General features: G+C 53.5%; 2 protein-coding genes across 5 annotated transcripts in view; both read right to left on the bottom strand.

Annotated features, from left to right (window-relative positions):
* Positions 1–1,355: 1,355 nt before the first annotated feature.
* HSPB8 (heat shock protein family B (small) member 8) lies at positions 1,356–5,332 on the bottom strand. Its single transcript, XM_033076223.2, has 3 exons — positions 4,055–5,332; positions 2,984–3,047; positions 1,356–2,059 (listed from the first exon to the last, which is right to left on the bottom strand). The coding sequence occupies exons 1-3, from the start codon at positions 4,431–4,433 to the stop codon at positions 1,906–1,908; spliced, it is 597 nt and encodes a 198-aa protein (XP_032932114.1). The 5' UTR covers positions 4,434–5,332; the 3' UTR covers positions 1,356–1,905.
* A 1,871-nt stretch (positions 5,333–7,203) lies between these two features.
* The window catches only part of SRRM4 (serine/arginine repetitive matrix 4), a 46,327-nt gene continuing 27,188 nt past the window's right edge, over positions 7,204–26,342 (bottom strand). For 2 of the 4 annotated variants that reach the window (XM_033075510.2, XM_033075514.2), the window contains 6 exons: positions 25,483–25,645; positions 16,907–17,244; positions 15,164–15,376; positions 14,797–14,907; positions 13,529–13,663; positions 7,204–12,945 (listed from right to left, as the gene is read on the bottom strand). In XM_033075510.2, coding sequence (XP_032931401.1) covers positions 12,699–12,945; positions 13,529–13,663; positions 14,797–14,907; positions 15,164–15,376; positions 16,907–17,244; positions 25,483–25,645 — 1,207 coding nt within the window. In that variant the 3' untranslated portion in view covers positions 7,204–12,698. The remainder of the gene's footprint in view (positions 12,946–13,528; positions 13,664–14,796; positions 14,908–15,163; positions 15,377–16,906; positions 17,245–25,482; positions 25,646–26,342) is intronic. The other 2 variants (XM_033075512.2, XM_033075511.2) reach the window with 2 other exon arrangements.

Below are 26,342 nucleotides of genomic sequence, written 5' to 3'. Positions count from 1 at the left end.
AGAGCTGGAGCTGTTGTGTGAGTGCAGCAGCCCCACAGCTGAGCCTGGAGCTCCCTTTGTCCCAGCACTGGTGTTGCAGCAGCCTGGGGCTCTCCCCAAAGACCCCAGGATGGGAGAGTGGCTCAGCAGTGGCTCATTCCCCCCTGGCAGCTCCCTGTGGAGTCACAGCTGGTCCCCTGCACCTGCAGCCCTGCTCAGGGAACCATCCTGTGCCAGACATGGGTGCAGGGCCAGGGGTGCACTGGGGGACACCCAGGCAGGGTGCTGGGCCTGAGCCTGTCCCCAGGGACCTTCCATGAAAGGGGAAAAAATTGAGGTTGGGCCTGGGGATATTTTTTCAAAAGTCTGATAAAAATAACTCTTTGAAGGGGTGAGGAAGAGGAAGGACAATTTGTGCTGCAGAGGTGTCACCCGCAGGGCCTGACGGCTCCAAGTGGCACAAGGACACAGGGCTGGAGCTGTGACTCATGACTTTTTGGCATTCCATCCTGGTGTCGGTGTCACATTTCGAGGATTGTACTTTATTCATAAAAATTGCTGTGCTCACAGCCGTGCCTGGCAGAGCTGGGCTGGCTGAGCTTGGGGCTGGCTCTGCTCTCACCATCGGGGGGTCCCAGCTCTGGAACAACTGCTGGAGTTGAATGTAACCTGCAAAAGTGGGTGAGAATGTCCAGGTTCCCCTCCACGACCTGGAATGTGGTGCCTTTGTGACACGTGGGTGCTGGGCCAGGGCTTCCAGCACGTGGTGGGTGTTGTTGGTAACCACATCCCCAACGAGCCAGAGGGGAACACGTGGGGCTGTATTTTTAACTCTGAGGTCCTGGTAACATGGAAAACTGGGTGCCTGGCCCAGGTGCTGCACAGATCAATGGAAAATTTCCTCAGCTTTGCTAAGCCCAGGCACTGCAGTGGCTGAGCAAATGGTTCTTTGGCCCTGGGGATGGTTTTAAAGCCCTGCCCAGAACCCAGCAGAAGCCATTTGCCATTCCACGGGGAAGTGCTTCCCATGGAGCTGCACGTGGGGAGCTGGCAGGATGAGCTGGAAATGGGGATGGGGCAAACCCAACTTTCCCAACTCACAGCCCCCCAAGCAGGAAGAACATTTTCAGTCCCCTGAGGAGCTAAGGACAGCATGAGCCCATGGTCCTTGCCAGGCCCGATGCCTCCCCAGCACAGTGTGAGCTGGGACTTGGAATTCCCCCCTCAGTGCAGGCATCCCCACACATCTCTCTTGTCCTTGCCTTCATGGGGATGACCTGTGCCAAGCTGGGAGGTGACACATGGTGACATTCCCCTCCTCCCCACCACCCTCCTCCTACACCCACCCCACTGGCTCAGCCGAGACAAGCAGAGGCTAAGAACATCAACTGGGTTTTATTCCTCAGGTCTGACAAGTAAAAGCACAAATTCTCTTTGGAAATAAGGAAAAAAAACAACAACAAAAAACCAACACCAAAACCCCAAACCAAGGTTCAAAGCACGCAGACCATTTCTCAGGATGGAGGCCACGCCACTGGACACGTGTCCTTCGCAGAGATGTAGTTTAAAAAAAAAAACAAACAAAAAAACTCATGGAGGAGGAAAAGACAAAGAGCTACGGGTTTCCATGTCAATTTTAAAGAAAAAAAAACAGGCCCTTTTTTGCTACTGTTATAAATATCCCATCCGAGTGACTCGGAACAAACAACAACCATAAGGAGGAGGAACATCCTTTCTGCTCGGCCCCGCGGGCACACAATCTCTAGCGGCACCTCAGAGCGCTGCGAGCCCTGGGGGACAGCGCTGAGTGCCCCGGCTCAGCTGGGGGGCGGGTGCTGCCATCCCTGGAGCCGCACCCGTCACCCGAGGCTGGCAGGACCGGGAAGGGGAAGGGGACAAGGGACAGGGGAGGGGGCGCGGGGGTGCTCAGGTGCAGGTGGCCTCCTGGCTCTCGACGGGGATCTCGCTGCTGCCCTCGCCGTACTGCTGGTAGGGGGGGATCTGGGGCGCCTCGATGATCAGCAGCCCCTCCGGGGACAAGGAGGCGAACACCGTGATGGGATCCACCTCGTAGGGCAGCCTGCAGGGGGGCAGGAAACACGGCACGGGTTAGGATGCTGCATCCCCGCTGGACCCCGACCCTCGCAGCCCCAGCGGCAAAGCCTCTGTTATTGCTGGAGCGCCTGGGAATGTGCGGGGATATTCGGAGCGGGCTGCTGGCCCCCGCGGGAGCTCTGTTTAATCTCCCCGGCAGATGTGTTTGACGGGATGTCAGCAGCGCGGAGCAGGAGTAAATCCCGGCCGTGCCGCACCCACGTCAGCCGCGAGCCTTCCCCTAAAAGGAGCCCGAGAGCAGCGAGCGGGGCTCGCCCCAGCCTTCCCGTGGGACTCGGCCATGCACAGGGCTCCTCCGGGGCGGAGAAGCGAAGCTGAGCTGCTGCCAGCCGAGGAAACCCTTCCCATGCCCTGGGCTTTGATGCTGTTCCCTGTTCACCGTGCGAGCCCCGCGGGTGGGATCTGCCCCCCACATCGGTCGGGGCCCGCCGGCCTCTGGGCTCGCCCTTGCGGTTGTTGTTGCCAAAGCGAGCCAGGGCTGAGTCAACGCGATAGCGATCTCACTGACATCATGGAGATGCGGGGATAGGCAGGGATGCGCTCCGGGGCCCGGGGCCCGCCGGGGATGCGCTCCGGGGCCCGCCGGGGATGCGCTCCGGGGCCGGCTGTAAGCCGGTGCTGCCAGCCCGCCGTGCCCGGCTGCTCCCCGGGGCTGGCTGCTCCTCCTCGCACCCCTCCTGCTCCCCACAGCCCCGGATGTGCAGGAGGCTGACAGAGCTCCTCAAAAACGGCCTCCTTCTCCTTCCCCTCCCCTGGGAAATCACTCTGTGGCCCGGCCCAGCCGGGCACGTGCTGCAGAAGGGCAGATTTTGGGGTGCAAACAGATCCCTGTGTCTGTGAACTGGGGCACAGGGACTGGCAAAGCTCAGCCAGGCCGACCGGTACCTACTGGATTTTCTTGGTGAAGTTCTTGGAGACGATCCCTCCTTCCACCTGCTGCTCCTCGTGTTTGCCTGCAGGGAAGGCCAACACCCCACATCAGCACCTTACCAGATTATTTTTTTCCCTAACAAATAACAACAACTAAGAGTTGTTTTCCAAGCAGCTGTTTCCCTGCCCCAATGCAAACTCTTCCTCTGGGGAGAGCTCAGGAAGCCTCTCCATGTGGGGAAGATGCTAGAAACAGCACAGCCACATTTCCAGCAGAAAACTGGGGTCTCATAGGCTGCTAAGAGCTGGGGCTTAAGAAAATAAACAAATAATAAAACCTTTGTAGGTGGCAGCATCTCCCTTGGCCCCACTCCCCAGGATGGGCTCCTTTCCACCACTCTGTCATGCTGGGGGTCCTTGTACCTGGAGCATCAGCCAGAGGCTGCCTGGAGCCCCCTGAGCTGTGGCTTTCCCCCTGTGCCCCAGTGAGCTCCAAGAAAAACACCCAGAGCTGTGTCAGGTGGCAGCTCCCAGGCCTCCTTGGTGATCCCAGCCCCCAGGACCCAGGGACAATGGGGAATGTAAGTGCCAGGCTGACGGGACACTGAGGGCAGTTGTGGGCACCCCAAAAGTGCTGGACCCCACACCCACTGCTCCCTCCATTAATTGACTTTTCAGGGACGTGTTTCTGGCCGGGCTGGTTTGGGGGCTGTGAGCAGCTGCTCCCTTCTCTCCAGCTTCTCCCTCGGCCCCTTTAAAGGGAATCTCCCTCCGTGCCGACCTCACCCTGGCTATAATTAACCGAGCAGAGCTGGGGCCCCTCTTGGCCGCTGGCTGCAGGGTGCCGCCAGCCAGGGCACAAAGCAGGGAGATTTACCCCAAAGGACACGTATCCTTTCTCATTTTGGCAGCAAACCACCGTGCCTTGTGAGCCAGATTCCCCCCGTGACACCCACGCTGCCTCTGGAGATGCCCCACAGCCCTGCTGCAGCCCTCCCCTGCTCCCAAGCCATAAAACAAAGGCGATTTTGGCATTTCGCAGCAATTCCTTGAGCTGGCAGTGCCATCTCCCCGGTGCCTTGGCTCTCACCTGACACCTCGACGTAGCCATCCTTGGTCTTGACGGTCAGCTCCTCGGGTTTGAAGCTGTGCACGTTGACACACACCTTCCAGGGCTCTCGGGGGAAGGGCGCGGGGCTGCGGCTCTCGGGGTACCCCCCGAAGTGGGTGCCGTAGGCGGGGGCCATGGGGGGGGTGCGGCCGAGGCCGGAGCGCAGGGGGCCCGGCCAGGTGGTGGTGAGCCGGGGCCGAGCCCAGTCGGGCCAGTCCGCCGTCAGATCCCCGGGGAAGGGCGACAAGCCGAAGTCATCGTCCAGCAGGCGCGAGGTCAGGCCGGGCTCCCGGAAAGGGTCGCGGAGGCTGCGCCTGCCGGGATAATGGCAGGAGAAGGGCATCTGGCTATCGGCCATGGCTTCCTTCGGAGGGCTCTGAGCGTGTCCCCGGGGCTCTCCAACAGAGCCTCAGCCTCTGTGCGGCTGCTCCTGGCTGCAAACTTCCCCCGGGAGCCTGTCCCGGAGGAGAAGCATCCACCCCGGGTGGGACGTGGGTGCGCGGGGACGGTCCCTCCTTCCCGGCACCAGGTAAAGGACGATGAGAAAATCAATTCAGGCTGAATCACCGGGAGCTGGAGGAGCGCAGGAAGGACGGAGGGAGCTCTCTGGCCGCGAGAAAACGCTTCCTGTCTGGCTGTGATCCCAGGACTGGGGAGAGGAAAATAAAACTTCTTGTCAGGAGAGAAGAAAAAAAAAGTAATAAAACCAAATATCCTGAGGTTTAAAAGCTCCTCTCTCACTTCTCACTCTCTGGCACTTTATGTGTAACTTTCCCTGCTGCTCCTGGGTGAGAGCTGCAATAAATGCCTGAGCCTGGAGCCCAGAAACTTCTCTAACCTTCCAGCCGTTGGGCGAGTACTATTTATATGGATTTCAGAGGAGGGGGGTGTGTTTTGCAAGTCCTGCCCTGTCAGCCGAGTATTTTGGAGAGGATGAAACAGCCGTTGAGAATTTGGGTAGTGGCAGCTGACCTCTCCTGCTGGCCCGAGGATCCCGGCTGCCACGGGGCCACGGCTCCGGCAGCTGCCCCGGCTCCTGCCCGCCCAAAATAGCCCCCAAGCTCACTCAGGGCTGGCTACTTTCGCCCCGCTGTCACCTGTTAAAAATACCGTGGTGGGGCTGACCAAGCTGCTCCCCTGACTGTAAAGCCACGTGTCCCCAGGCCACCGAGTGCCCCTGTCCCGGGAAATGGGTCACTGCTGGCCCCCCAGCGCGGTGGGACCCCGAGGAGGGTGTTTGGGGCGAGTGGGGCAGGGCCATAGGGTGACCCTCTCCAGCACTGCCTCTGTGGCCATCCTCACCTGCTGGGCCCGGGGAAACATCCCCTAACTGCGGGAAGGAGACGGACCCCGGGCAGCAGGCAGGGCGCTCACGGCGCTGCTCAGAGCCTGCCTCCTCCTCCTCCTCCTCACCCCACCGCATGCCCCGGCCCTGCCGCAATCGCGGTGCGGACAGGGCGAGGCGTTAATCACAGCCGCGGCCCGGTTATTAATTACAGGAGCGGGAGCGGGCTGAGCGCTGCGGGAACGGGCGCGGCAGCAGCAGCAGCGCTGGAGGGGGAGCTCCGAGCGAGCATCCAGCCGGGAAACACGGCCCCGAGCCCGGCCACAGGCGGGGTACGGGCTGCCATAGCCATGGAGGCGATCCAGGCACGGCTCCCGCGGGCAGAGGGGTGTGCTGTAGGACGGGATGTGACCAATGAGGGTCACGTTGGCTACGGAGCCACTTCCTCATGCCGCATCCTGGCTCTGCATCATGCTCCTTCTCCCAGCATCTGCAATTTTTCTAATGGACCCTGTGGAAGTAATTGCAGCAGGAAGGCTTTAATGCAGCACAGGCCGCGCAGGGATGGAGCTGCTGGTCACCCCATGGCATTAATCACGGCAGCATCGCTGCGGGCAGGGAGCTGCCTCTCCTTGGCTAGGGCAGGGCTGGCCCCCGAGCATGGGGACACCTGGGCATCACAGGGGAATCCCTGGGGTCTGAAGGGATGCCTGGAGGTGCCCGGGGAGCTCCCTGATCTGAGTATTCCCGGTTTGGAGAGGCAGATCTGGTGGAGGGACTGCACATCCCCCTCCATTCCCTTGTCCTGCCCGGCTGAGGGCTCCCAGTGCCCGTGGGTGACAGTATGGGGACAGTCCTGTGGGTCACTGCCACACACAGCCTGAGCTCAGCCGGGCACATCTCAGCTTGGCTGGGCAGCAGGATGGCCCCAGCACCCAGCTCTGCCATCAGCTCTGGACAAACACCATGGCACGGGGTGAGAGGGTGGTTTCAGGCAGTCCCACGATCCTGCCGTGTTTTCAGGAGCCTCATAACATCCCCCATCCCACGTTTCCCACATAGCTCCAGGCCATCCTCCCTCCCCGGCCAGGAATTCTTTCTGTCGCCTTGTTCATCCCCGATTAGTCACACGTCCCCTCCTCCTGCCTGCTCTCACCCTCTCTGGGCCGTCCCAGTTTAGCTCCTGTTGTCATTCCAATGCTCTGGGCTGCCTCCCACTGCCGAGCCACCCCACATCAGCTCCGGGAAACATGAAGTGCCCTCGCAGCCCCCGTTCTCCTCCGAGGCACCTGGGGATGCTGTCCCATGTTCCCACAAGCCATCCAGACCTTTCCTGGGTGCCCATGCGAGTCCTGTTGAGGAGCATGGGAACATGGCCCAGTGCTGCTGCTCCCCTGGGGGAGTTCCAGGGTGCTGGAGAGTCCCCACTGCCCCTGGCTCCTGCTGAGGTGACCGTGGCAGGGCCCTGTGGCACAGAAACTCCATGCAGGGCTTGGAGCAAGGGCTATGCACGAAGGGAAGGGCACAGCCCTGAGGAGAGCCCTGGTGAGCCCAGTGTGACCTCAGGAAGAGATGGATGCACTTCTGGTTTGGACTCCCAGTGCCTGAACAGGGTGGGGAGATCCAAAGGGCCTGGCAAAGGGCAGCAGGAGCCTGGCCCAGCAGGGAAAGAACTGCCAGAAATACTAGCCCACAACTTTTTTTGCTTCAGTCAGTGCCCTGGGGAGCCAGTCCTGGGCAGCTGGAACTGGAGGCACATGCCCTTCCCTGTGGAGCAGCTGAAACAACCTGAAATATCCCACCGCACACACTGCTATCCAAAAGGAACATGATGCAAAGGAAATACTGTCTGAACCTTTATTGGAACCTTTTTCTAACCAGGCTAACAACTCAAACACCCATGAAGACTAAAGGGTACAGAACGCATGTGGATGGAGAGCAAGGGGAGCTTTACAATGAACTCAAACGAACAGATGCGCCGGTGTCGTTGGGGTGGAACCAACCAAGAGGCAGAGAACAGAGACACCGCTTCCCTCGCGGCTTTTCCCACGTCTTGGCTCTTGTTCTACATCTTCTCATTCCCCAGGTTTCACAGGTGGAGAGCTGCCCTGGGCTGGTGAGGGTGTTGTTCTCTAGACAAAGCTAGGGTGCTTGACCACGACACTGCTGCTTTGGAGACCCTCCCAGTCATGTGCAAACTGCCAGGTAGCAGCAAAGTCATGAGAATTATTTATTCTCTGGTGAAGAGGTAACAAAACCCCACTGGACACTAAAGGGCAAAGTCTTCCCTTAGGGAGCTGAACCTGCCCCTTTCCCAAACCAATACCCGAGAGCCCTGAGGCTGGGCACCCAGCAGCTCCTGGGCAGCTCTGTGGGAACAGCCCAGCTCTGGGCACTGGCCTGCTGATGCTGGAGCTGTGTCCTCACTGCAGCAGCACAGGGAGCTCTGCCCAAGGAGCACAAACAGCTCCCAGCTGAGCGAGCGCTGCTGCGGCTGTGGCGGTGCTGGAGCGGCACTGGGCAGGGGGGGTGGTTTAGCACAGCTCATGCTCTTCTCAAAGCTCGGGGAGGATGCCTGAAGCAAGCTCTGCTCATGTTGGAAACTACAGGGGAACCCTCCCCAGTGCTGCCCTGGCTACTGAGCTCACATCAGGGCAAAGCTGCTGGCACAAAGCTTGGGGAAGGGGGCAAAGCAGGACATGGCACGAGGGTCTCAGGGTGGGGCAGGGGGATATCCTTGCTTCCTGGTAGAGACCATGGCCAGTCACTTCCATCCTATCCCCTTCCTCATTGCTGATGCAAAGGGTGATGCAAAGTGTCCCTGTCCCCCAGAGGGAAGATGGAACAGCAGTGGGAGATCAGAGAACTCCAGGGATTTCTGGTGATGGCAGCCCTATGGCACGTGCCAGAGGAAGAGGAGCAGGGTTATTCCTCCACCAGAGCTGGCCTGTCACCTCTGAGTTCCCCACACCTTTCCAGGGAGATGTGATTTGTCAACAGAAGCTGGTCCAAGGAGATGGAGAATTTTCCCCTGCCTTGTCCATCTCCATCACAATGAGGTTCCTCTCTAAATACTGGTGGTGAGATCCAAATGAGCCAAATTTGCCTTGCTCTCTCTAACATATCTGGCAATGCTTCAAAGGCTCCTGCCTCCATGGACCCAACTGCATGATCCAAATAGCCTTTTTTAAAGTAATGCTCAATAAATAGAAGAAATAAATATTAAATAGAGGCCAAGTCCTCTCAGCCTGTTCAATGTATGTACAATGCATAGCAAAATAACAGTGATTGGCTGTTGCAGACAAGTTTGGTACAAATTCAGTCCCCAAAACAACAAAAACATTGAGAAAATTGCAGTCAACATAAAGCAAAGCTGCAACCAATGAAGAAAGAACAGAACAGTGCTTTGAAACATCCCTTATCTTTGCTTTCCAGCAAACCTGCAGAAATGGTGCTGGATTTTCTGAAGCCTGGGGTTGGGAGAGGTGGGACAAGCCTCCCAAACCCAGAGCCAAGGTAGGTCCAGTGAATGGGGAGATTTGATGGCTCCAGGATCAAGGAGACATTTGGGAGTGCTGTGACATGTGCTCTGCCAGGGAAAGGCAGCAGGGATGCTTGTGGGATGATTCAAAATCAAGGGTAGGAAAGAACTTTTGAGTGTGAGACAGGGCTTCCAAAAAGCCAGGATATTGTCCTGATGTTGTGGGCAGCCCTGAACACCCCTTGTGTGTCTGACCACAGCAGTGATTCACCAACACCAAAACGACCAAGCTGCCTTTCCACCAGGTGAACCTGCTATTTGCAGAGAGCACCTGCAGCAATCTGAGCTGTTGGATGCAGAGCAAAAATCCATAAAAGCAGTGAATGAAACAACATTGAAAAATAAATAAATAAAAAAGCACTGGCAAAAGGCACAGAGACAGAAAAAACTCACAGCTTCACGCAAACCCACAGAAACCCCGGCTGTCTGCTAACAGGGAGGGTGTACTAAAGCTTGTACTAAAAATATTTAATAAGTTAAAAAATAAATAACACCGAGGGAAACTCACATGTATATGCACATGTGCACATACACACATACACACACAGGCTTGGTCAGGACCGTCACCAGAGGCTGGATTTTGCAAGGACCTTCCACAGGGATCACTCTCTCACAGTCTCATCTCTTGTTTTCCCATGGGTGGGTCAGTGTGCAGGGATAAACACGGCAGGGGAGTCCTGGCGACGGCATCCTCCCAGGGAAAGCGGCGGGGCTGCGCGGAGCAGCCGCGGTTCGGGCAGAGCGGAGCCAAGGCAAACAGCGCGGGGCCAGCTGGCACCCGGCCGGCGGGGCGCGGGCGACACTTCCCCAGTGGCACTGCCAGCGCCCCTCGCCAGCACCTCCGACACGTCCTAGAGCCGCTTCTGTGCTCACACCCATCACATTCCTGCACAGATCTAATGAGAAACACGAGATTCCGAACTGAAAACGCGCAGCTCTGCCCTGCGTCCCTTTGTCCATCCCGTGCTCTCCGCCCTGCTCCGGAGAGCGCAGAGGGACACGGTGGCAGCAGGAGTGGCTGTCACTCCTCCGGCCACCTCACTCAGAGAGGCCAGAGCTGTAAACTTTTACACGAGACCGGCGGCATGGATACATTTGAACAAACAAACAGATCCAAAAATAACTTAACGTTAGGGGAAAAAAAATAGAATAAATAAATATTGGTCCATTCTGACATACAATTAAAAATAGAATAATAATAATAATATTAAATAAATAAATAAATAAATAATTTAAAGAGGGTTACTCCAATGCAAGTCTGCTTGGGAAACCCCAGGAGCTTTTAGCTGCCACGGACTGTACAGGCAGAGGCAGTCCTTGATGTAGGGATCAGCTGGACGAGTGCAGGAGCTGCCACCAGCCCCACACAACCTTCGGGGGCATCTCCTGATCCACAGGTGGTGGATGCTGCTAACCCTGGAGTGGTGCTTCCATCATGTCCCCAGCCACGAGGACTCCAGTCAGTGTGAGTTTGGTATTTACACCAGTTGCACAAAGCCCCTCTTCTTTTCTTTCCTAGTTTTGGATCTTCGAGCTCACTGCTTCCTTGCTACAGCTCCACGTGTGCGTTACAGGGTGCCAAGGGCAGGAGGCTGTTCCTGAAACACTGGGAGAGCTGGGGAGGTCTGGGTTCACTGCCTTTGGAGCTTCCCAGGGAGCAGAAGGATGGGGCATTTCAGAATCAGACTGGGAGAGACTCTTTGGGGAAGAAGAATGAGGTTTTCAGCCCTTTTGAGAGGGAGTTCGCTGCAGAAGGTGGCCAAGGGGCCGCTGTCAGGGCCAGCACAGGAGGGAAGGCAGTGCCATCCTGGCTTTGATCCCTCAGCCACAGCCCTGGAGCATTTGCTCAGTCCTAGCAGGAGTGCTTCTCTCTGTGTCCTACAAAGGGTCTTCCCAGAAGATGGACACATCCCCACTAAGCCAACCATACCAGTGCTCAGCTCTCTGCCTCAGCCCCCTCATGCTCACATTGCCTGCAGCAAGCAAGGCAGGGGATGAGGGTCTGGGGAAAAGAGGAGCTTTGGCCATTGAAGGCACAGGAAAGATACTGGGAAAGAGCTCCCTGACATCAAACTTCCTCTTGTACCACCCAGATGGAATCCCTGCCTGCACTGCTGTACTTCCCAACAGATAACAGATTTACAGGCTTGCTGAGGCCATCATCCAGTTCCACCACAGCAGCTCGTGGCACTCAGCCTTCCTCCCCTTGCTGCTTTGTCCCTTTTCTGACTGCCAGGGGCCTGTAGGTAATTCTGTAGATGGAGGGTGGGTTGTGTTCCTTTCTACCCCCTCTCCTCCTGCAGATGGTGGCTCCACTCAGCCCTTTTCTGTAACACTTAAACAACACACACACCTCCTTGACTCATTAAGCCCAAACTCGTTAATAACCGTGCAGGATGGAAGGGGAGGGGATGGAAAAAGGAAGGGAGGGAGGGAAGTCTTAAGCCCAAATTAGGCGTCTCTAAGCACCCAGGTGTTGTAAGAGAAATAAACTCCTCAGCACCAGCTCAGGCTGTGCTGGGAGAAGCCTTTGTTACCCGGCAAAACACATTAATTGCGCAGGCAGCTGGGCTGGCAGGGAGACAAAACCCCAGGGCCCAGGGCAGCCCGTGGCTCCCTGGAAAAACAGGCAATTAGTGGGGGGCCCTTCGTGTCCCCCTGCACTGCTCAGGCCTCCCAGTAACACCCTGGGGCACCAGTGCATCCTGCTGCAGCCTGGCACTGGCCCTGCAACTGCGCTGCTGACCCTGCCCCGGGGCAGCCAGAGAGGCTCAAGGAGGAACGATTGCCTGGAACCCTGCCTGAAATTGCTGCATGGTTGGAGGAAGGGGAATTGGGGTCCCCTGGATCCTTTTAACCCTGTGTGTTCTGACTGAACCTGAACCCCACAAGTGCTATTTCTGCATCTCTCTCTGGTCCCACCAGCAGTGCACTCTGAGGGCAATGCTCCCTGAAGAACCCAAACCCAAACTGTCTGAGGCTTCCTCCAAGAAGGGAAGCCCATGGCCCTGTGTCCCACATGTGGCCCCTTGAGCACAGCACAGCACAGCACCACTTCCCCTCTGCTTCAGACCTCAGCAGGTGGTTTGCAAGCAATTCAGTGCTGGGGGGATAAAACAACCCTGCAAAAGGTGCTGCTACCTGGTAGGAAAGGGCAGGAGAAGGAGCAAACAGCCTTTTTTTTTCCCAGGAAGTACGTTGGGAGGGATTTCTAGCCTTCTATTTATAGCAGGGACTGGCTGACTGGCAAAAAATAAATATTTTCTCTGCAGAATGGGCAGCAGCTCCGGAGGAGAGACCCAAAGGACCTGACATTTGCCTTGGTGGGGACAGCCATCCCCTCCATCACGGAAGCTTTCCAGCAAACTCCTCCCCAGCTGGGTCTGTCTCTCCAAAAGAAGTTAATTTGTTGGTTCCTGGTTTGTCAGAAGAGCAAGGAGCAGAGCTCTTTCCTTTGGACCTGCTGGTAGTGCTTTGGAGAGCAGTAGCAATGGCAGATGGAAGCATCGGGGAGGATGGAGCAGGTCTGTCGTGACAGACCCTCTGTAAAGCACCGACCCTTCTTCCAGCCTGGCCTGGGGAGCTGGGACTGATCCACCCACCCCGCGCCGGGGCGGAGGGGCTGCACCAGGCGCTCCAGGGCTCTTATCCCAGCCGGGGAAGGGGGACCCGGCAGTGCCACCACGTCAGTATCGGGGATGATTGCTATCGATGGCCAGGTAGGTGGGAAGGAAGCGGAGAATGCCAGGAATGTGGCGGTGACGCCGGCAGCTGGTGTCAGCCAGCAGTGACACTCCCTAACGACGCAGGCTGTCGGAGCTGGCTCCTGAGTCATAGCTCCTGCTCCTGCTCCTGCTGCGGCTGCTCCTGGGGCCCGAGCTCCGGCTGCTGCTCCAGCTTCGGCTGCGGCTCGTCCGGTAGCTGGAGTAGCTCCGGCTGCGGCTCGGGGAGCGGCTGAAGCTGCTGTACCAGGAGGAGTAGCTGCCGGCGCTGCTGGAGGACGAGGGGCTGGGACGGTAGTAGGGGATGGGGCGTTTGCGGGCACTGTGGGGACAGAGAGATGTGGGTCACCAGCAACGCAAGGACAGACTTACTGCCAAAAGCTCCAAAAAGCACCGTTCACTCGGCACAACACTCCCAAAAATGTGATTGTGTTTGTTTAAAAGAGATCAGGTAGCTGTCGGGCCTTGGGATTCAAACCACCCACCCCCACAGCCCTGGGGAATGTCTCAGCCACTCAGCCTGCTGGGCTCTACCTGATGTCCCAAAGAGCCCTGTGCATGAAGGTTGGAGTCAATAGCTGACTCTCTCCAGCGTGGGACATCTACCACAGGGCAGGGTGAAATTGAAAGCCTGTGAGGGAATGCTCTTGGCACCTGAGTCCCTGCTCTGATTTAATCTTCTTTTTTCCTTCAGCTACTGTAAATTGAGACCCTCTCCATCCTCCCTGTGCCTCCAGCTGGAAATCCCCAAGCTCCAGAGGAGGGGTGGAAGGGCCTGCTGATCAGGCTCGGGGAAACCGGTCTGCTGGAGAAACCTCCTCTGGCAAGGGCTGGGACCCAAGGACAGCCCTCATCCCCCCGGGAAGCTGAGCCTGCCTCCAAAGGCTGGGACAGCACCCCCTTGCCTTGTGATGCGCCGAGCTTCGAGGTGGCTGGGAGAGTCTCTCCGGCGTTTCCTCAGGGGGGAATAGGAGCGGCGCCGCCGCTGCCGCTGCGACTCCTTCTCACTGGAGCTGTACTTGTGCTCCCGCTCGCGGTCCCTGCGGAGGGCACAGCATGGGGACTGTCACTGCTGGGGCTTTAGGGGTGGCTCAGGGTGGGGAGGCAAGGACCCACGAAGGCACAGATGAGCAGAGGACACTCAGCTCCAAGAGGGACAACTGTCAGCACTCTGGTGCTGTCACCCCGAGCACTCATGTAGCTGGACAAAGAGACTGGAGACCACTGATTGTCCCCAGGGACTCCAGCAGTGTGTCTTCCAGTGGCTTTGCACTGCCAAAAATGGCTCCCAGGGACCTGTGTTTGTGGGTGCAGTCTGTATTTAGCTGTTGCTGGCTGTGCTGCTGGAGCTGGCAGGAACAGCCCTGCCAGCAGGCCCCACGTGAGCTGAGGGCCTGGTAGCCCTGCAGGGCTCTGCAATCCTCGCCAGGAGTGCCGGTGTTGCTATGGTTTTCTCTTTTGTTAAATTCCTGTACACGTCAGCACAGGCCCTTGTGTGCAGCGTGGCTGACTTCATACACCCTGCTCAGTGCCATCTGCAAAGCAACACGTTACAGGTCAAGGGCCTGCCTGATCCCTGCGTGCGGAAGTGTTCTCCTCACCAGCACAGGGATTGTCAAAGCCTGCAAGAAGTGACCCTGGGAATGTACGATTTTGAGGTTGCAAAATGTTCACAGCAGCGCAGGTGCTACCAGGAAAACCTGCTAAAAGCATCTCTAGGGTTGAACTGTGAGACTTTTCTATGGTGTATGGAGGGAGTAGAGGTGCCTGGACTGTGCTTCCCTCTGCAAGGCTGTGAGTGCCAGCCTGAGGGTACCTGGCATCTGCCCTCACAGCAGGGGCACTTCCCCAGGCCTGACAATTCTTTGTCAGAGCTGTGACTCTAAAAAGCAAGGTGTCTTCTCCTGCTGCAGTCAGATCCCTCTCTGCCAGGGGCTGCAGCCCTGCTGCAGGGGCTGCTGGCTGTGTGGACAGACCCAGCTGGAGACTTGGGCTGTGCCCACCACTCACCACCACCAGCATGACAATGATGGAGGCAGGGGGAGAGTGTGAGGCAGCAGGTACCACATGAGTGGACAGTAAATACCCCAGGAGTAGGCAGTAAATACCCCAAGATTGGACAGTAAATACCCCAGGAGTGGACAGTAAATACCCCATGAATAGACAACTGTACCTGCTACGGCTGTAGCGGGAGTAACTGGGGCTCCGGCGAGGCCTGGAACTTCTACTCCCAGGACTTTTTTTGCAGGATTTGGAGGAATAGCTGGGGGAACGTGAGGAAGACCTGGAGATAGGAAAGAACCAGAAGAGAATTAAAGATACTGGAGGGCGAGGCTGTACCAGACTTCTCCAAATCATGAGGGGGAAGAGCTGTCCCATTCTCCAGGGTCTCAGCCAGCTCTGCATGGCCCATTCACCCCAAGCCTTGTGGATTCCTGAGCACCCCCAAACTCTTACACCTCCCCCTGCAAGGAGCCTGCCAGCTGCAAGAACTAGACACTGCCCCAGGTCACAGAGACAGCTGTTCCAGCTGGCCTTACCTCCTTCCCGAGGAGCAGGACCTGCTTCGGGAGTACCTGGGAGAGGCCTTGTGGTGCGAGGAGCGGGAGCGGCTGGAGCCGGGGGAGGATCTGCCCGTGCTGGTGCAGGACTCGCTGCGGGAGCCAGGCCTGAGCGGGGAGCTGTGCGCTGGGGAGGGGAGGAAGCTTCGCTTCTTCTCCTCTGAGGAACCGAGACATGAGGGTAGGCACGCTCTGTGAACACACATTTGGACACTTTTTGAAGCTGAGGCTGAACTGATCCCTGGCTGAGGGGAGCACCATGCTCCAGCAAATAAATATTCCCATCCTTCCATTCCCTAACTGGAGGTAAAAAAGCTCCATCTCTCTCTCAGCTCCCCAGGCTGCTGTTGCAGAAAGAACTCATGTGTGTGGGTCAGAGTCTGAGCTCACCCTCCGGGCTCTGCCAGGAAGAAGAGGTGTGGAAGAGCTCTTGGGTGGGACAAGCCGCAGCTCATCTGCCCCATGCCCAACACACCAGAGCTGGCTGGCTGGCAGAGCCTGGTCAGGCCAGCGAGCAGTGCTGGCCCTGGGCAGGGAGTGAAGTAAAAGGTGCTGGAGGAGGGGAAAGGCAGAGCATGGCAGGGCAAGGGCTGTGCTCCAGCCTGGCTGTGGAGCAGCGTGAGTGGGCACTGAGGCATGTCCTGTTGCTTTTGGACACCACTGTGTGAATTCCTCCTCTTCCAGAAGTGCTCTGGGAATGAACTGGGGTCAGAGCCCAGCAGCCAGGGCCAGCTGCAATCCCAGCTCCACCCATGTGAAGGCAGAGTTATCCCACTGGAGTCACCATGTGAAAAGTACAGACAGACCTAAAAATTTACCCTCTGATTGAAAAACGAGGCTTGTTCTGACTAAAACCCATTACCCTGGCTCCCTCCTGTTCACATTCAGTGCTCCAAATCATGTCCTGGCTCTAACCTTCAGCCTTTAGCACCCAAGGTCCTGAGCTGGAAGAGCTCCCTACAGCCACTGCCTGAGCACAGCCCTGGGTACCAGCCACCACACTTCAGTGCTCTTGTTCCCAACATCCCCTGGCAAACCCAGGAATGGGAGGTGGTGATGGAGGCTAGCAGCTACTCCCCTCTACTGAAGATGACCTGTGGCACTGGGTGGTGGTTGGATGCCCTGTGGCCCCAGTGCAAAGCTGCTGCTGTGTTATCCTGCAGCCAGCCAAGTACTTGTCCCTCCCTGTGCTCCCCACTGGCAGGACATGCTATCTTGTCACCCTGGAGCTGTGCTGGATGACCTGTGAAAGAACAGCCCATAATGATCTTAGTGGAAACAAGCCCCGCTTCCCTTCCCCACAGCAGGCAAAGAGGGAGATTAGCATGGCAACCCCCAGATGCTCCTTTCAGATTGTGCCCAGAAGAGCCAGAGACTTTTTTTTGACATGGCCATGCCCAGGTGAGCAGGGATGTGCTGTGAACACAGCCTGACCAAGTTCCAAACCCTGCATGAGCCACAGCAATGCCAAAGCACTGACACAAGCAATGTCCAGGGATGTGATGGCTGGGTTTTATCTTCCTCCTCAGGCTACAGTACTGGTCCTTGCTGGGTTCTGGACTCCAGCCTGGCAAGACCGTGGGTGTGGTTGGTACCTGCCTGCCTCCAGAGCACAGAAAGCTCCCTGCCAGCTCACCACGGACACTGGCGAGCGGCAGGAGACACAGAGCAACAACGTACCAGGCATTGGGCTGCCTGCAGCAGCTACTGGCAATCACTGACCTTCGGTCTTGTCCCTGGGCATCTGGAGACAGATTTTCCAAAGCTGTTCCCTTGGTCTGGGAAAAGCAACTGGTGAAGGAATTTCCTGAATCAGAGCTGTTATCGCTGTTGGCCAGTTTGGGCTTCCCGGACGAGAAGGCATGGCCAAAGCCATCATGGACTAGACTTCTTTTCTCCTGGCTGTCCTTTGACCTGGATGAGCTCGTTTGAGTGGAGGGAGGGGAGGAAGTATCGTTTCCTGAGTCATATTCATGATACTCTCCATTCTGGCTGGCTAGGTTGCCAGGCGGGCTGTCTGTTTTGGTAAAGAGGTCAGCAGAAGACCCTGACTGAGAGATCTGAAAGCAAAAAAGCCATTTGGCATTGTTTGAATGGTTTTTGGGGGGGTTGTTTTTGGTTTTACTTTGCTTTTTTTTTTTTTTTTCAAATAAACCCAGAAATTTTACCGTCATGATGCACTGAAACAAAATGAAAGGAAAGAAAAGAAACAAAGTAAGAAAGAAAGAAAAAAAGAAGAAAGGAGAAGAAAACAAAAGCACATATCCCTAAAAGAAATCCACAGTAAGAAGAAACTTATTTTCCCCCTGCTATAATAATGGGAAGATTTAGAGATCATGCAAAGAGTATCAGCATGCGGTTCATGTTAAACAAAAGAGCTTAACAAAGTAAGCGGGCAACCAAAGAATTAAAATAACTAACTAACTAAATAAAAAAATGTAACAGAGGAGAAAGCCCTTATTTAACCTTAAAGAGGGAAAGAAAAAAAGGGGGTATATAAGTATAAAAAACCTACATAATCCTTGCAAATAAATCAAAAATGAAACAAAAACTTGGATGAGTGAATTTTTTAAAGCTTTCTTAATAAAGTAGCTGAACCAATGTCACTAAAATAAGCAACAAAAAGCCAAATCAAATCAAATTAAGGGCTTCTGTACAAAGCAAAAACTGGCAAATAAACAAGCTTATCACTTTGAAATAAAAAAAAAGAAAAAATAAAGAAAAAATAAAAAGAACAAAGAGGGTGAGGGGGGAAAAAAAGAAAAATCCCTTTGGAAATAAAAGGTATACAGATACTTTTTTGTGTGCTTTTTACCCCCTGAAGAAGATATAGCTAATGCGCTCAAGTGACCTCTAATAAATTCCCTGGTGTCTTGCGGATAGCATCCACTTACCCATCAAGAACTCCTCCTTTAGTAGGTAAGGTGTAAGAAAAAAGGAAGAGCGGGCAACATAAGTCCATCATTAGAGTCTCAAATTACATGAAAAAAACATAAACCCTCTCTTCAATCCACACTGCCAACTGTTTGCTGCCTCCTCTATGCAAATGTCATGACTGCTTTTTGTCTGCTCGCTTGTCTCCCTCATTATTCATTTTTGTTTCCTTCTGCTGTAAATTGGCCTGTCCAGCCCGTTCCTGGAGGCTGATGGCTTGTGCTGAAAGCTGCAGCTTGCACTGAATCCCCCCGGGTTGTATGGGAATGACAAAGGGAACTCGAGTGAGGGAAGAAGCAAAAGAACGGAGGAGGAAAAGTGTCCCCACGCTGTGTATCACAGACCTGTGGGAAGGGAAGGGCAGCTGTGCTCCTGCCAGCCCCTGCAAGGGGTCAGCCACACCCTGGGTGTGGGCTGCTGAACACAACGGGGCAAGCAAGGACCTGGAACTCACATACTGGCCTGGGCAGGGCTGTTCTCTGGGACCCTGAGCACCACCAAGGGGATTTACATCATTTCACTATTTCACAGTTCAGTTTTCACTGCACTGGCATTTGCCTGGAATGTGGCAGTGCTGGGAGTGAGGCCGTGTCAGTGCTAACATCTGCCCTAGCAATGGAGTGAGAATTAGGGCTCAATGCACACATCTGCACTCTCATGTGGCCTCTTCCTCCTTCACTCAGAGCCTCCACTCTCCTCAAACCCACCCATGAGGTTTGGTGCAGGGCTCTTAGAGAGTGGACACGCAGGTTTGGTTCCCCCCACTCAGGACAGTCTTCCAAACGTCCCCAGCAAGTTGTGCTCCCTCAAACACGTGCACGTGCCCTCATGCCATGCTCTGGGGCACACAGTGCCCCCAGTTCTGCCATGCTCTCCACACTGGGGACCTGGGCCATGCCCTGACCAATCTGAGCCAAAAAACCACATTGCAATGTTGGTGCTGCCTCAGGCAGCAGAGGAGACCTGGATCAGCTGTTACACAGCAGGCACAGGGCCAGTCCCTTTGGAAAGTTTAGCTCTGGACTGGATGGCTTTTTCATCCTCAGAGGGGCTGCAGACTCAGCCTGTTCATGTTTCACATGGATCTCCATCCTATCAGATGGTGCCTCCATATCCACACTCCCGCCTGTGGCATTCAATTTGTGTCCCCAGGGAGAGCTGCTCCCGACCCAGTTCAAGGTGCTAACTGGGATAGGGACAGCTGACTCGGACACAGGTGCTGAACCAGCAGTGACTGAAACCAGAGCAGTGCTACCAACAGCAGCAGCTCTCAGCACTGTCTGCAGAAGCATGACTGCCCACAACACTCTGGTGCTCTGAAAACACCTGGAGCTGGAGGATCTCCAAGTACGTTCTGTGTTGCCAGGGAGAGAAGCATATTCTGGGGTAAGTGATTGGTTCATCCCAGCAAATCCATAATGGAGCTCCCCATCTCCACCCCACAATAACTTCTAATTGATGCTCAGTCCCAGCTCAGAGGAATCAGAAGCCCCAGCAGCAAACATTGGAAATGAAGTGATCCTTCTTCATTAGCCAACTTGCACCTTCAATGCAGAAGCCCTGGACAGAGCAGAAACATCTCCCAAATGTTCCCAACTAGGAATGAGTGGAAACACATATTGCAAGTCCTCATTTCAGCATCTGGAACTTCTCCTTGCTTCTTCTCAGCTCTAGCAATTTTCTACAAGTCCTTGCTTACTCCAGCAGAAACTGGAATGTCACAGGAGCCTAAGGGATCCTAATAGCCAGCTCTGCTTTTCACCAGTTCTTTCTGAAATCCAGAGCCCCAAGAGATCTGACCTCTGTGTGCTACGGACCACTGTACTCTCCCCAGCCACATTCCACAAGATACACGATTGAATTTTCAAATATATTACCAGATAATTTTCTTAAAAGATGGGTTTTGGTCTGCATTCAAGCTGAATCCTAACCCAGAGCCAACCAGCTTTTCACCACTTTTCACTTACAGGCATAAAACCAGCACATGAGGTGCTCCCTGGCTGCAGGGGTAGGATGAGCCTGGAGTGGGCACAGGGCTGCTCCAAGGGACACTGACCCCAGCATCACACACAGAAATACCTTCCTTCTGTTCCTTCTCAGTTTAAACCAAAAGGCTGTTATTTCTGCCAAGAAATACAGCAGTTTCTTGGCATTTCTAAACCAGCTTTCAGACTGACTCCAGGATCTGGCATCCTTGCTTCTGCTCTGCCTTGGCTGACATCTACCTTCAAAGCAGCAACTGTTGTCAGCACATCACAAAATCTGTCAAATGACTGGGAGGATCAACAAGCTCCTCTGTAGTTCAGCATCTGTGGCAGCAGCACTCTGGGAAGAGGCAGTGTGGATATCAGTGAAAATGGAGCTGACAGTGTGGGTGAGGGCTGGAGGGTCTGGATGGGTCTGGAGGTGCCAGGGGGACACAGAGATTCTCAGCCCCACCACCCTGGGGCACCAGGCTGTAGCCAGTGGCTTCCTGCAGGCTCTGGGGGAGGTTCTGCCCTGCAGCAACAGTCAGGACAAGTCACAGCTTGCCTGCCTGCTCAGGCCAATTCCCCATATTCCCCACTGGATGACCTTGGCTTTGCTCCAGGTCTCATTTTACTGTTTCTGAAAGTCATACCAGCCACCCAGGATGGAAAGAGAGTACCACACCTAAAAACACTGCATAGAGCTCAATTGAATCAGACGATTCTGTGTGATTCTGAATTCTAATGGATTTTTGCTTGTCTAGGGTGGCTGAAAAGAGCCTGCTCTTTCACAGATCTAATTCTCTCTATGTGAACATTTGGATTTCCCCCCACACACAACCCCTAATAAGTAATTAAACAATCTCAGTGAACTTTGCTTCATCCAGCTTTCAGCAGGGAACATACTGCTGCCCTCAAGGGAACCCAGGATATGTATTTATTGGATTTTTTTTGTTTCAAATCATTATTTAATCAAGATGAGGGGGGAGCAGAAATGAAGCCCTCACTCATATTTCAGACTGTAATTCCAAGTGCAATCCCAGACCAAGAGGCAGCGCAGTCTAACAGGTTACAAAAACACAATCACTGCTGTATTCCAATGGAACCGAACAGCTCCATTTACAGTGGCACAAACAGCCCGGGGCGAGAGATGACAATGCGCTCTCAGCCACCCGGGCCAGCAGCGTGGCACAGCCTCACTCAGAGCCGCAGGATTTCTTCCGTGGGGCTTTTTTCTCTTGTTTTGCAACTCACTTCAAAGCGGAGTTAATTTCTCTTTCAGAGGGGCATAACGCCTGCCTTTCTCTCTTTTTCTAGTCACTGTGCTCATGAAAGGAGTAAAGCACTTGTGTCGGTGACCCGGCGAGCCCCGCCGTCGGCGAGAGCCCGGCCGACATCTGGCAGAGCCGGCGGCACAGGGACCGCACCTGCCGGGGCTGCTGGGGATGGGCTGTGCGCCTGCCTGGGGCTCCTCCACCTGCCACAGCCCGGGAAACGGCCTCACCTCTGCTGAGAACCTACCCCTGAAAAGCCAGCTTCTGACTGAGTCCGAAAAGCAGAAGTTCTGTAGCAATTCAGTATAACCCCTTTTGGCACAAGGAGCACTGAGTGGCAACCCGCCCCCCCTTTTTTTTTGGCTGGGTGGGGAGTTAAAGGTGAGGTTTCTGTACCACAAGGGTTATGCTGAGTCCCAGAGCAGGGAGGCAGTGACACAGCTGTCCCTGAGCTTGGGATATTTGGGGCTGGGTGGTGACACTGCTGAGCAGCCTGGGTCACCAACACATTACTGGGGTAAACTCCAGAGAATGCCAAGCAAAGGTTTGTTTCTTTTCAAGGATCTTTTTAGCCTGCTGGAGTGCAGGTATTGCATCCCCACCTCAGCTAGAGCCAGGCTGGCACTGCTTTGGAGCAAGGGTTTGTCTTCCACCACCTCTCTTTGCCCAGCCCTTCAATGGATACAGCACTGATCCTTTCCCCCAGCTGCTGCTCCCAGCACTAGGCTGTGGATTTGTCAGACAATAACCAGGGGTAACCTCAGTTCCCTGGCTGGGAGGGGAAGACAGGACAAGAAAAAAGAGAACAACCTCCATATTTATAGAAGGTTTTGCCTTTCTGCTCTTGAAGGGCCCTGTTTGCTGCCAAAAACATGCTGCCTAGCACTCAAAATAATAGTTTTTCTCTCTAAGCCAAAACCCAGGCTAGAAAACAGCAGCAGCAAGCCAATATGCAGGTCTGCCATAAGGTTTCCTCAGCCTTCCAGCACACTCTGTCCCAGTCCCTGCACAGCATTTCCCCGTTCTACCTTCCCGCAGACACGAGCACAAAGACAAACAGCATCATTTGGAGCAGCTGTACCCCACTGAGCTTCACTGGAAATCTGGCTGAAGCCTGTGATAATTTGTGCTATCACAAATGAGTTACAGTGAAAGCAAAGGAGCTGGCAAGGAAAGTGTATGCACTGTGCAGTTATCTTCATCAGCAACTACAAAGGCAATTAGATCTGTGCCCTGCAGGTATTTATATTGCACTGCTAAAGGAAAGCACTGTGGCACAGTCATCCATCTGTGTCAGTGTGGAATAAAGTGCCTGCAGCTGGGCAGGGGTATTCTGTGCAGAAATAAATGCTGCACATTACCCACAGCTTCTCTGTGCCTGCTGAGGCACAGGCCCACAGTCCTGCTCTCCACAGGTGCCTACTGCGGCTGCACAGGATTAAAGGAGAGGGAGAAGGAGAAGCTTGGAAATTCGCTGCCAAAAATAAAAGTAGCAGGGAACTTTGAGGTGTTTCTACATGTGTACATGCATGTGTGGGTGCATCAGCTTTTGCATAAGGAGGGAAGGAAGCAGCAAGGTAGGTGCATAGGCAGGGCATTTTTTTGTGTGCTTTATCCCCCAGCAGTTCTAGGCAGACCTACTTAGAAATTGTGGCTGTTTCATTACAAAGGAATGAAGGCAAATAAGGGTGGGGAGGACAGCAGAATTTACCACAAAGCACTTCAAGTTTTCAGAAGCAAAACAGTGTAGAATAAAAACCATCTTGAAAAGCAAACCCTTAGTTTTGGAAGTGCTATAGCACGATCTCATATTTCCCTGTATCTCTGTGGATTTTTCCTGATCCTCCTTGGACAATCCCTTTCCTCTGGAGATATTGACAGTGCATCTCCCCAGGTAAGGATGGATTGGATTGGTTTAGAAGCCCAGGCCAGATGGAAGGATAGGGAGTATAACATACCAACTCTCACAGAGGACTGAAACATGGCATTTTAAAATCCTAATTCTGAATTTTTTAAAAAAATGTTTTATTCTCCAGCTTTTTTTTTTTTTAATATGTGATTAACATATTCTGCAGGAACACATTTTCATTTCAGGCTGCTCTCAAAGTCTGACAGAACGAAGCTTATTCATAGAGCAACCATTTAACTCATGAAAAGGAAAGGCATCAAAGGGTTGTGTATAGTCATTAATAAATGAGACTAAAGGTTCCCATTCCATTTTTCCCTTGCCAGTTTTGAGTACACGATATTTAATGACCTTATTCAGCAAAATTTCAGGGGCAGCTCTTCACCAGGAGCTTCAATTTGAACAAGTGCTTAAATGTGCTCTTGGTGTCCCAAGAGAATGCACTTCTTTTGGGGACAGGAGGACAGTAGTGCCTTTCATCAGCCATTATACCTTTTAGTCATTAAAATATTTGCTCAAGTTATTAACCCTTACTAGAAAGAACACAGGAGTAACCTGATGACTTTTACTTTGCATCCGCCCCCTGCATCCGGAATTATCAAGCTCTTGTCTTCCCTTCCCTGCAGCTTTTCCATTTGCTTCACTCATTTACCTCGAGTGAAGCAAATGGAAAAGCGAGTGCAGGATGCTTGAGTTTAGCTCATTTTAAAGCTTTTAAAATTTTAAATTAGAGTTTACTCTTTCTCAGGAAACAGAACAGCTGGCAGTTGGCCTCACAGGACTTAGGGAGCCTGGCTTCCGAGAGAGGAAACTTAGCACTAATTAAAAACTAGGCTTAGGCTCAAAAGCATTCATGAAAAATACGCTGCTTGAACTAAGCAACACCCTGGTGACATGATGCAGTCTTTGGCTGGTTGTTTCTTTTGGGGGGAGGAGCTCTGAACTCAGCAACACCCCCAGTTCATGCCAACGAGCTTCATACCTTGTTTTTCTTCCTCTGCGTGTGCGTGCACACATCAGCGTGTGGTGTGAGGTTCTGCTCTCCATGCTGCCTTATAAGGCTTTACAAGCACTGACTCACATGGCCCCACACGCTCTATAACGAGAGCAAATATGCATATCTATAATGTTGAGAGACAGCTTGTGCCTGTCTGTACCCACGTACAATCCCTGGGTATTTTGATCAGCACGCTGTCTGTGTGGGTGAGTGGGTAGAGCCTCTCCTCTTGCTGGCACCATCTCTCTCCTATCTGATGTAGCTCCTGCGTGTGCCTGAGCTATTTCCAACTGATGACTGGGCCTAAAGGAGAAAACAACTTCGGGGCTTGGAGGACTCTGTAGTCAAAACACCTCTAGCATTACACATCCACACGTGTGACTATCAGATCCTGCACTACCTCCAGTCCTGCGGAGCAATTTCTCTCTCCAGAGTTCCTATCTGATACCAACACCACAGTCAGGGCATCACACCTCTGCTTTACTGCTGCCAGGAACAAAGGGGAAACATGCCACACAAATGGAAGATTGATACCAATCTCTGTCTAATATTTCTGTCCATCTCTTGCTCCCTCAATTCATGTATTATATCATCTCTTTCTGTGTATATGGAAAAACATCCCAAGGCACTGAGCCTGATTTTACCCTCAGATGCACATGCAGCTCCCATTAGCATCAATGAGGGCAGCTCATAAGTTTCAAATTTGGCCCCTGGGCTTGTCAGTCCAGAGGAACAGTGATCCTAGAAGGATCCTGATAGTCAGAAAACATCCCATGCCAATAATCATCAGCTCATTAAATGTAAATGTTCCTTTTGTATATGTTTGATACCCTTTTTTCAGCCTGAAGGACTAAACTTTTGGATGTAAAGACCAGTGAATTAAGTTCACATCCAGCTGAGCAAAGACTGCATAACAAACTCTTCCCTCTAAAATATCGTTTCTGGAGGCCACTTTTTTTTTTGTTAAATGTCCTCAATTCATTATTCATAGACTAAAGACTTTGCAAGTTTTCCCCCTCTCCAGCCCCACCCTTGGTGTGAAAGTGCTGAAGGAAGGAATGACTTTACATACATTGGAAAACAGCACCATGAATTAATAATACAGTTTAACCAAGTTCATCTAACATCACTCTAATTGAGTTATAAAAATTTCATATCAGAGTTCTTGCCCAGATTCCTCTGGCTAATTCAAGCAAAGAAGGACAGTGTGTAATACTTACTACTTCCTTAGAAGACAGGAAGCTGTAGAGTGGGAGGGTTTGGCTGGCTTTTTGACTGGCCTGAACCTCTGCAGAGGAGCTTCTCTTTGCCGTGATCTTTGAATGGTGCCAGGAGTGTCTTCGCCGTGTTTTACGCCCTTCCTCCCGAGACCTGGCTCTGTGCCTCCAAGAGACAGGAACAGCCAAAATGTTATTCCTTAGGATTGCAGTAGTGCCCTTTCCCAGCTCCACACCAGCCCTTGGCAGGTCTGTGCTAGGGCTCTGTGTATGTGTACGTTCTGCCACGTGACTACTCAGGGAGCCATGAGGGAGAGAAAAGGGATGTTTTGCTTTTCTGTTTTAAAAGAAAAATAATAATTTTGCATCCAGGCTTTGGACCTTAACCTGAAATTTCAGCTCCAATGCATGATTTTATGGTGGCTCAAGGCAAACCATAACCTTGTGCACCCTAGAATGTTCCTATGGTGATACACCTCCAAGAGAAAACACACTCTGCTCTTGCATGAGCACCCCTCCAATTACTGATTGCATTCCTTCCCCCACTGATCCTCAGCTTTTCATTAGAAAATTCCCAGTACTTAGGAGGAGTGAAGTAGGAGAGTGGGGGTGGGCTGTTCAAGTGCTTTCAGAGAACATGAAACATGAATGCATTATGTGTATAAATCACTTGCTATTGCAGCAAAGCTGGGTCTAGCACCAGCATCCACTTAGCCAGCCCCAAGATGCATCTGTCATCCACAGGAGAGATTTTAATCAGGTCAAAGACAATGACTATAGATTGCCACGGGCAAATATATTTCCATTGCTAAGACCATGTTTAAGGGTTTCCTGGGACATCAGCAGTACAGAGCCCTTGGGCT

The sequence above is a fragment of the Catharus ustulatus genome, chromosome 18, assembly GCF_009819885.2.
Source record: "Catharus ustulatus isolate bCatUst1 chromosome 18, bCatUst1.pri.v2, whole genome shotgun sequence".
NCBI lineage: Eukaryota > Metazoa > Chordata > Aves > Passeriformes > Turdidae > Catharus > Catharus ustulatus.
Note: the sequence above shows the minus strand (reverse complement) of the source record. Positions and strands in the feature narration are given on the sequence as shown.

Coding starts and splice junctions, on each gene's coding strand:
- HSPB8 (XM_033076223.2), bottom strand. CDS start 4,433: ATGGCCGATAGCCAGATGCCCTTCTCCTGCCATTATCCCGGCAGGCGC. Junction 3,048..4,054: donor TGGCTACGTCGAGGTGTCAG/GTGAGAGCCAAG, acceptor CCTTCCCTGCAG/GCAAACACGAGGAGCAGCAG. Junction 2,060..2,983: donor AACTTCACCAAGAAAATCCA/GTAGGTACCGGT, acceptor GCCCCCCTGCAG/GCTGCCCTACGAGGTGGATC.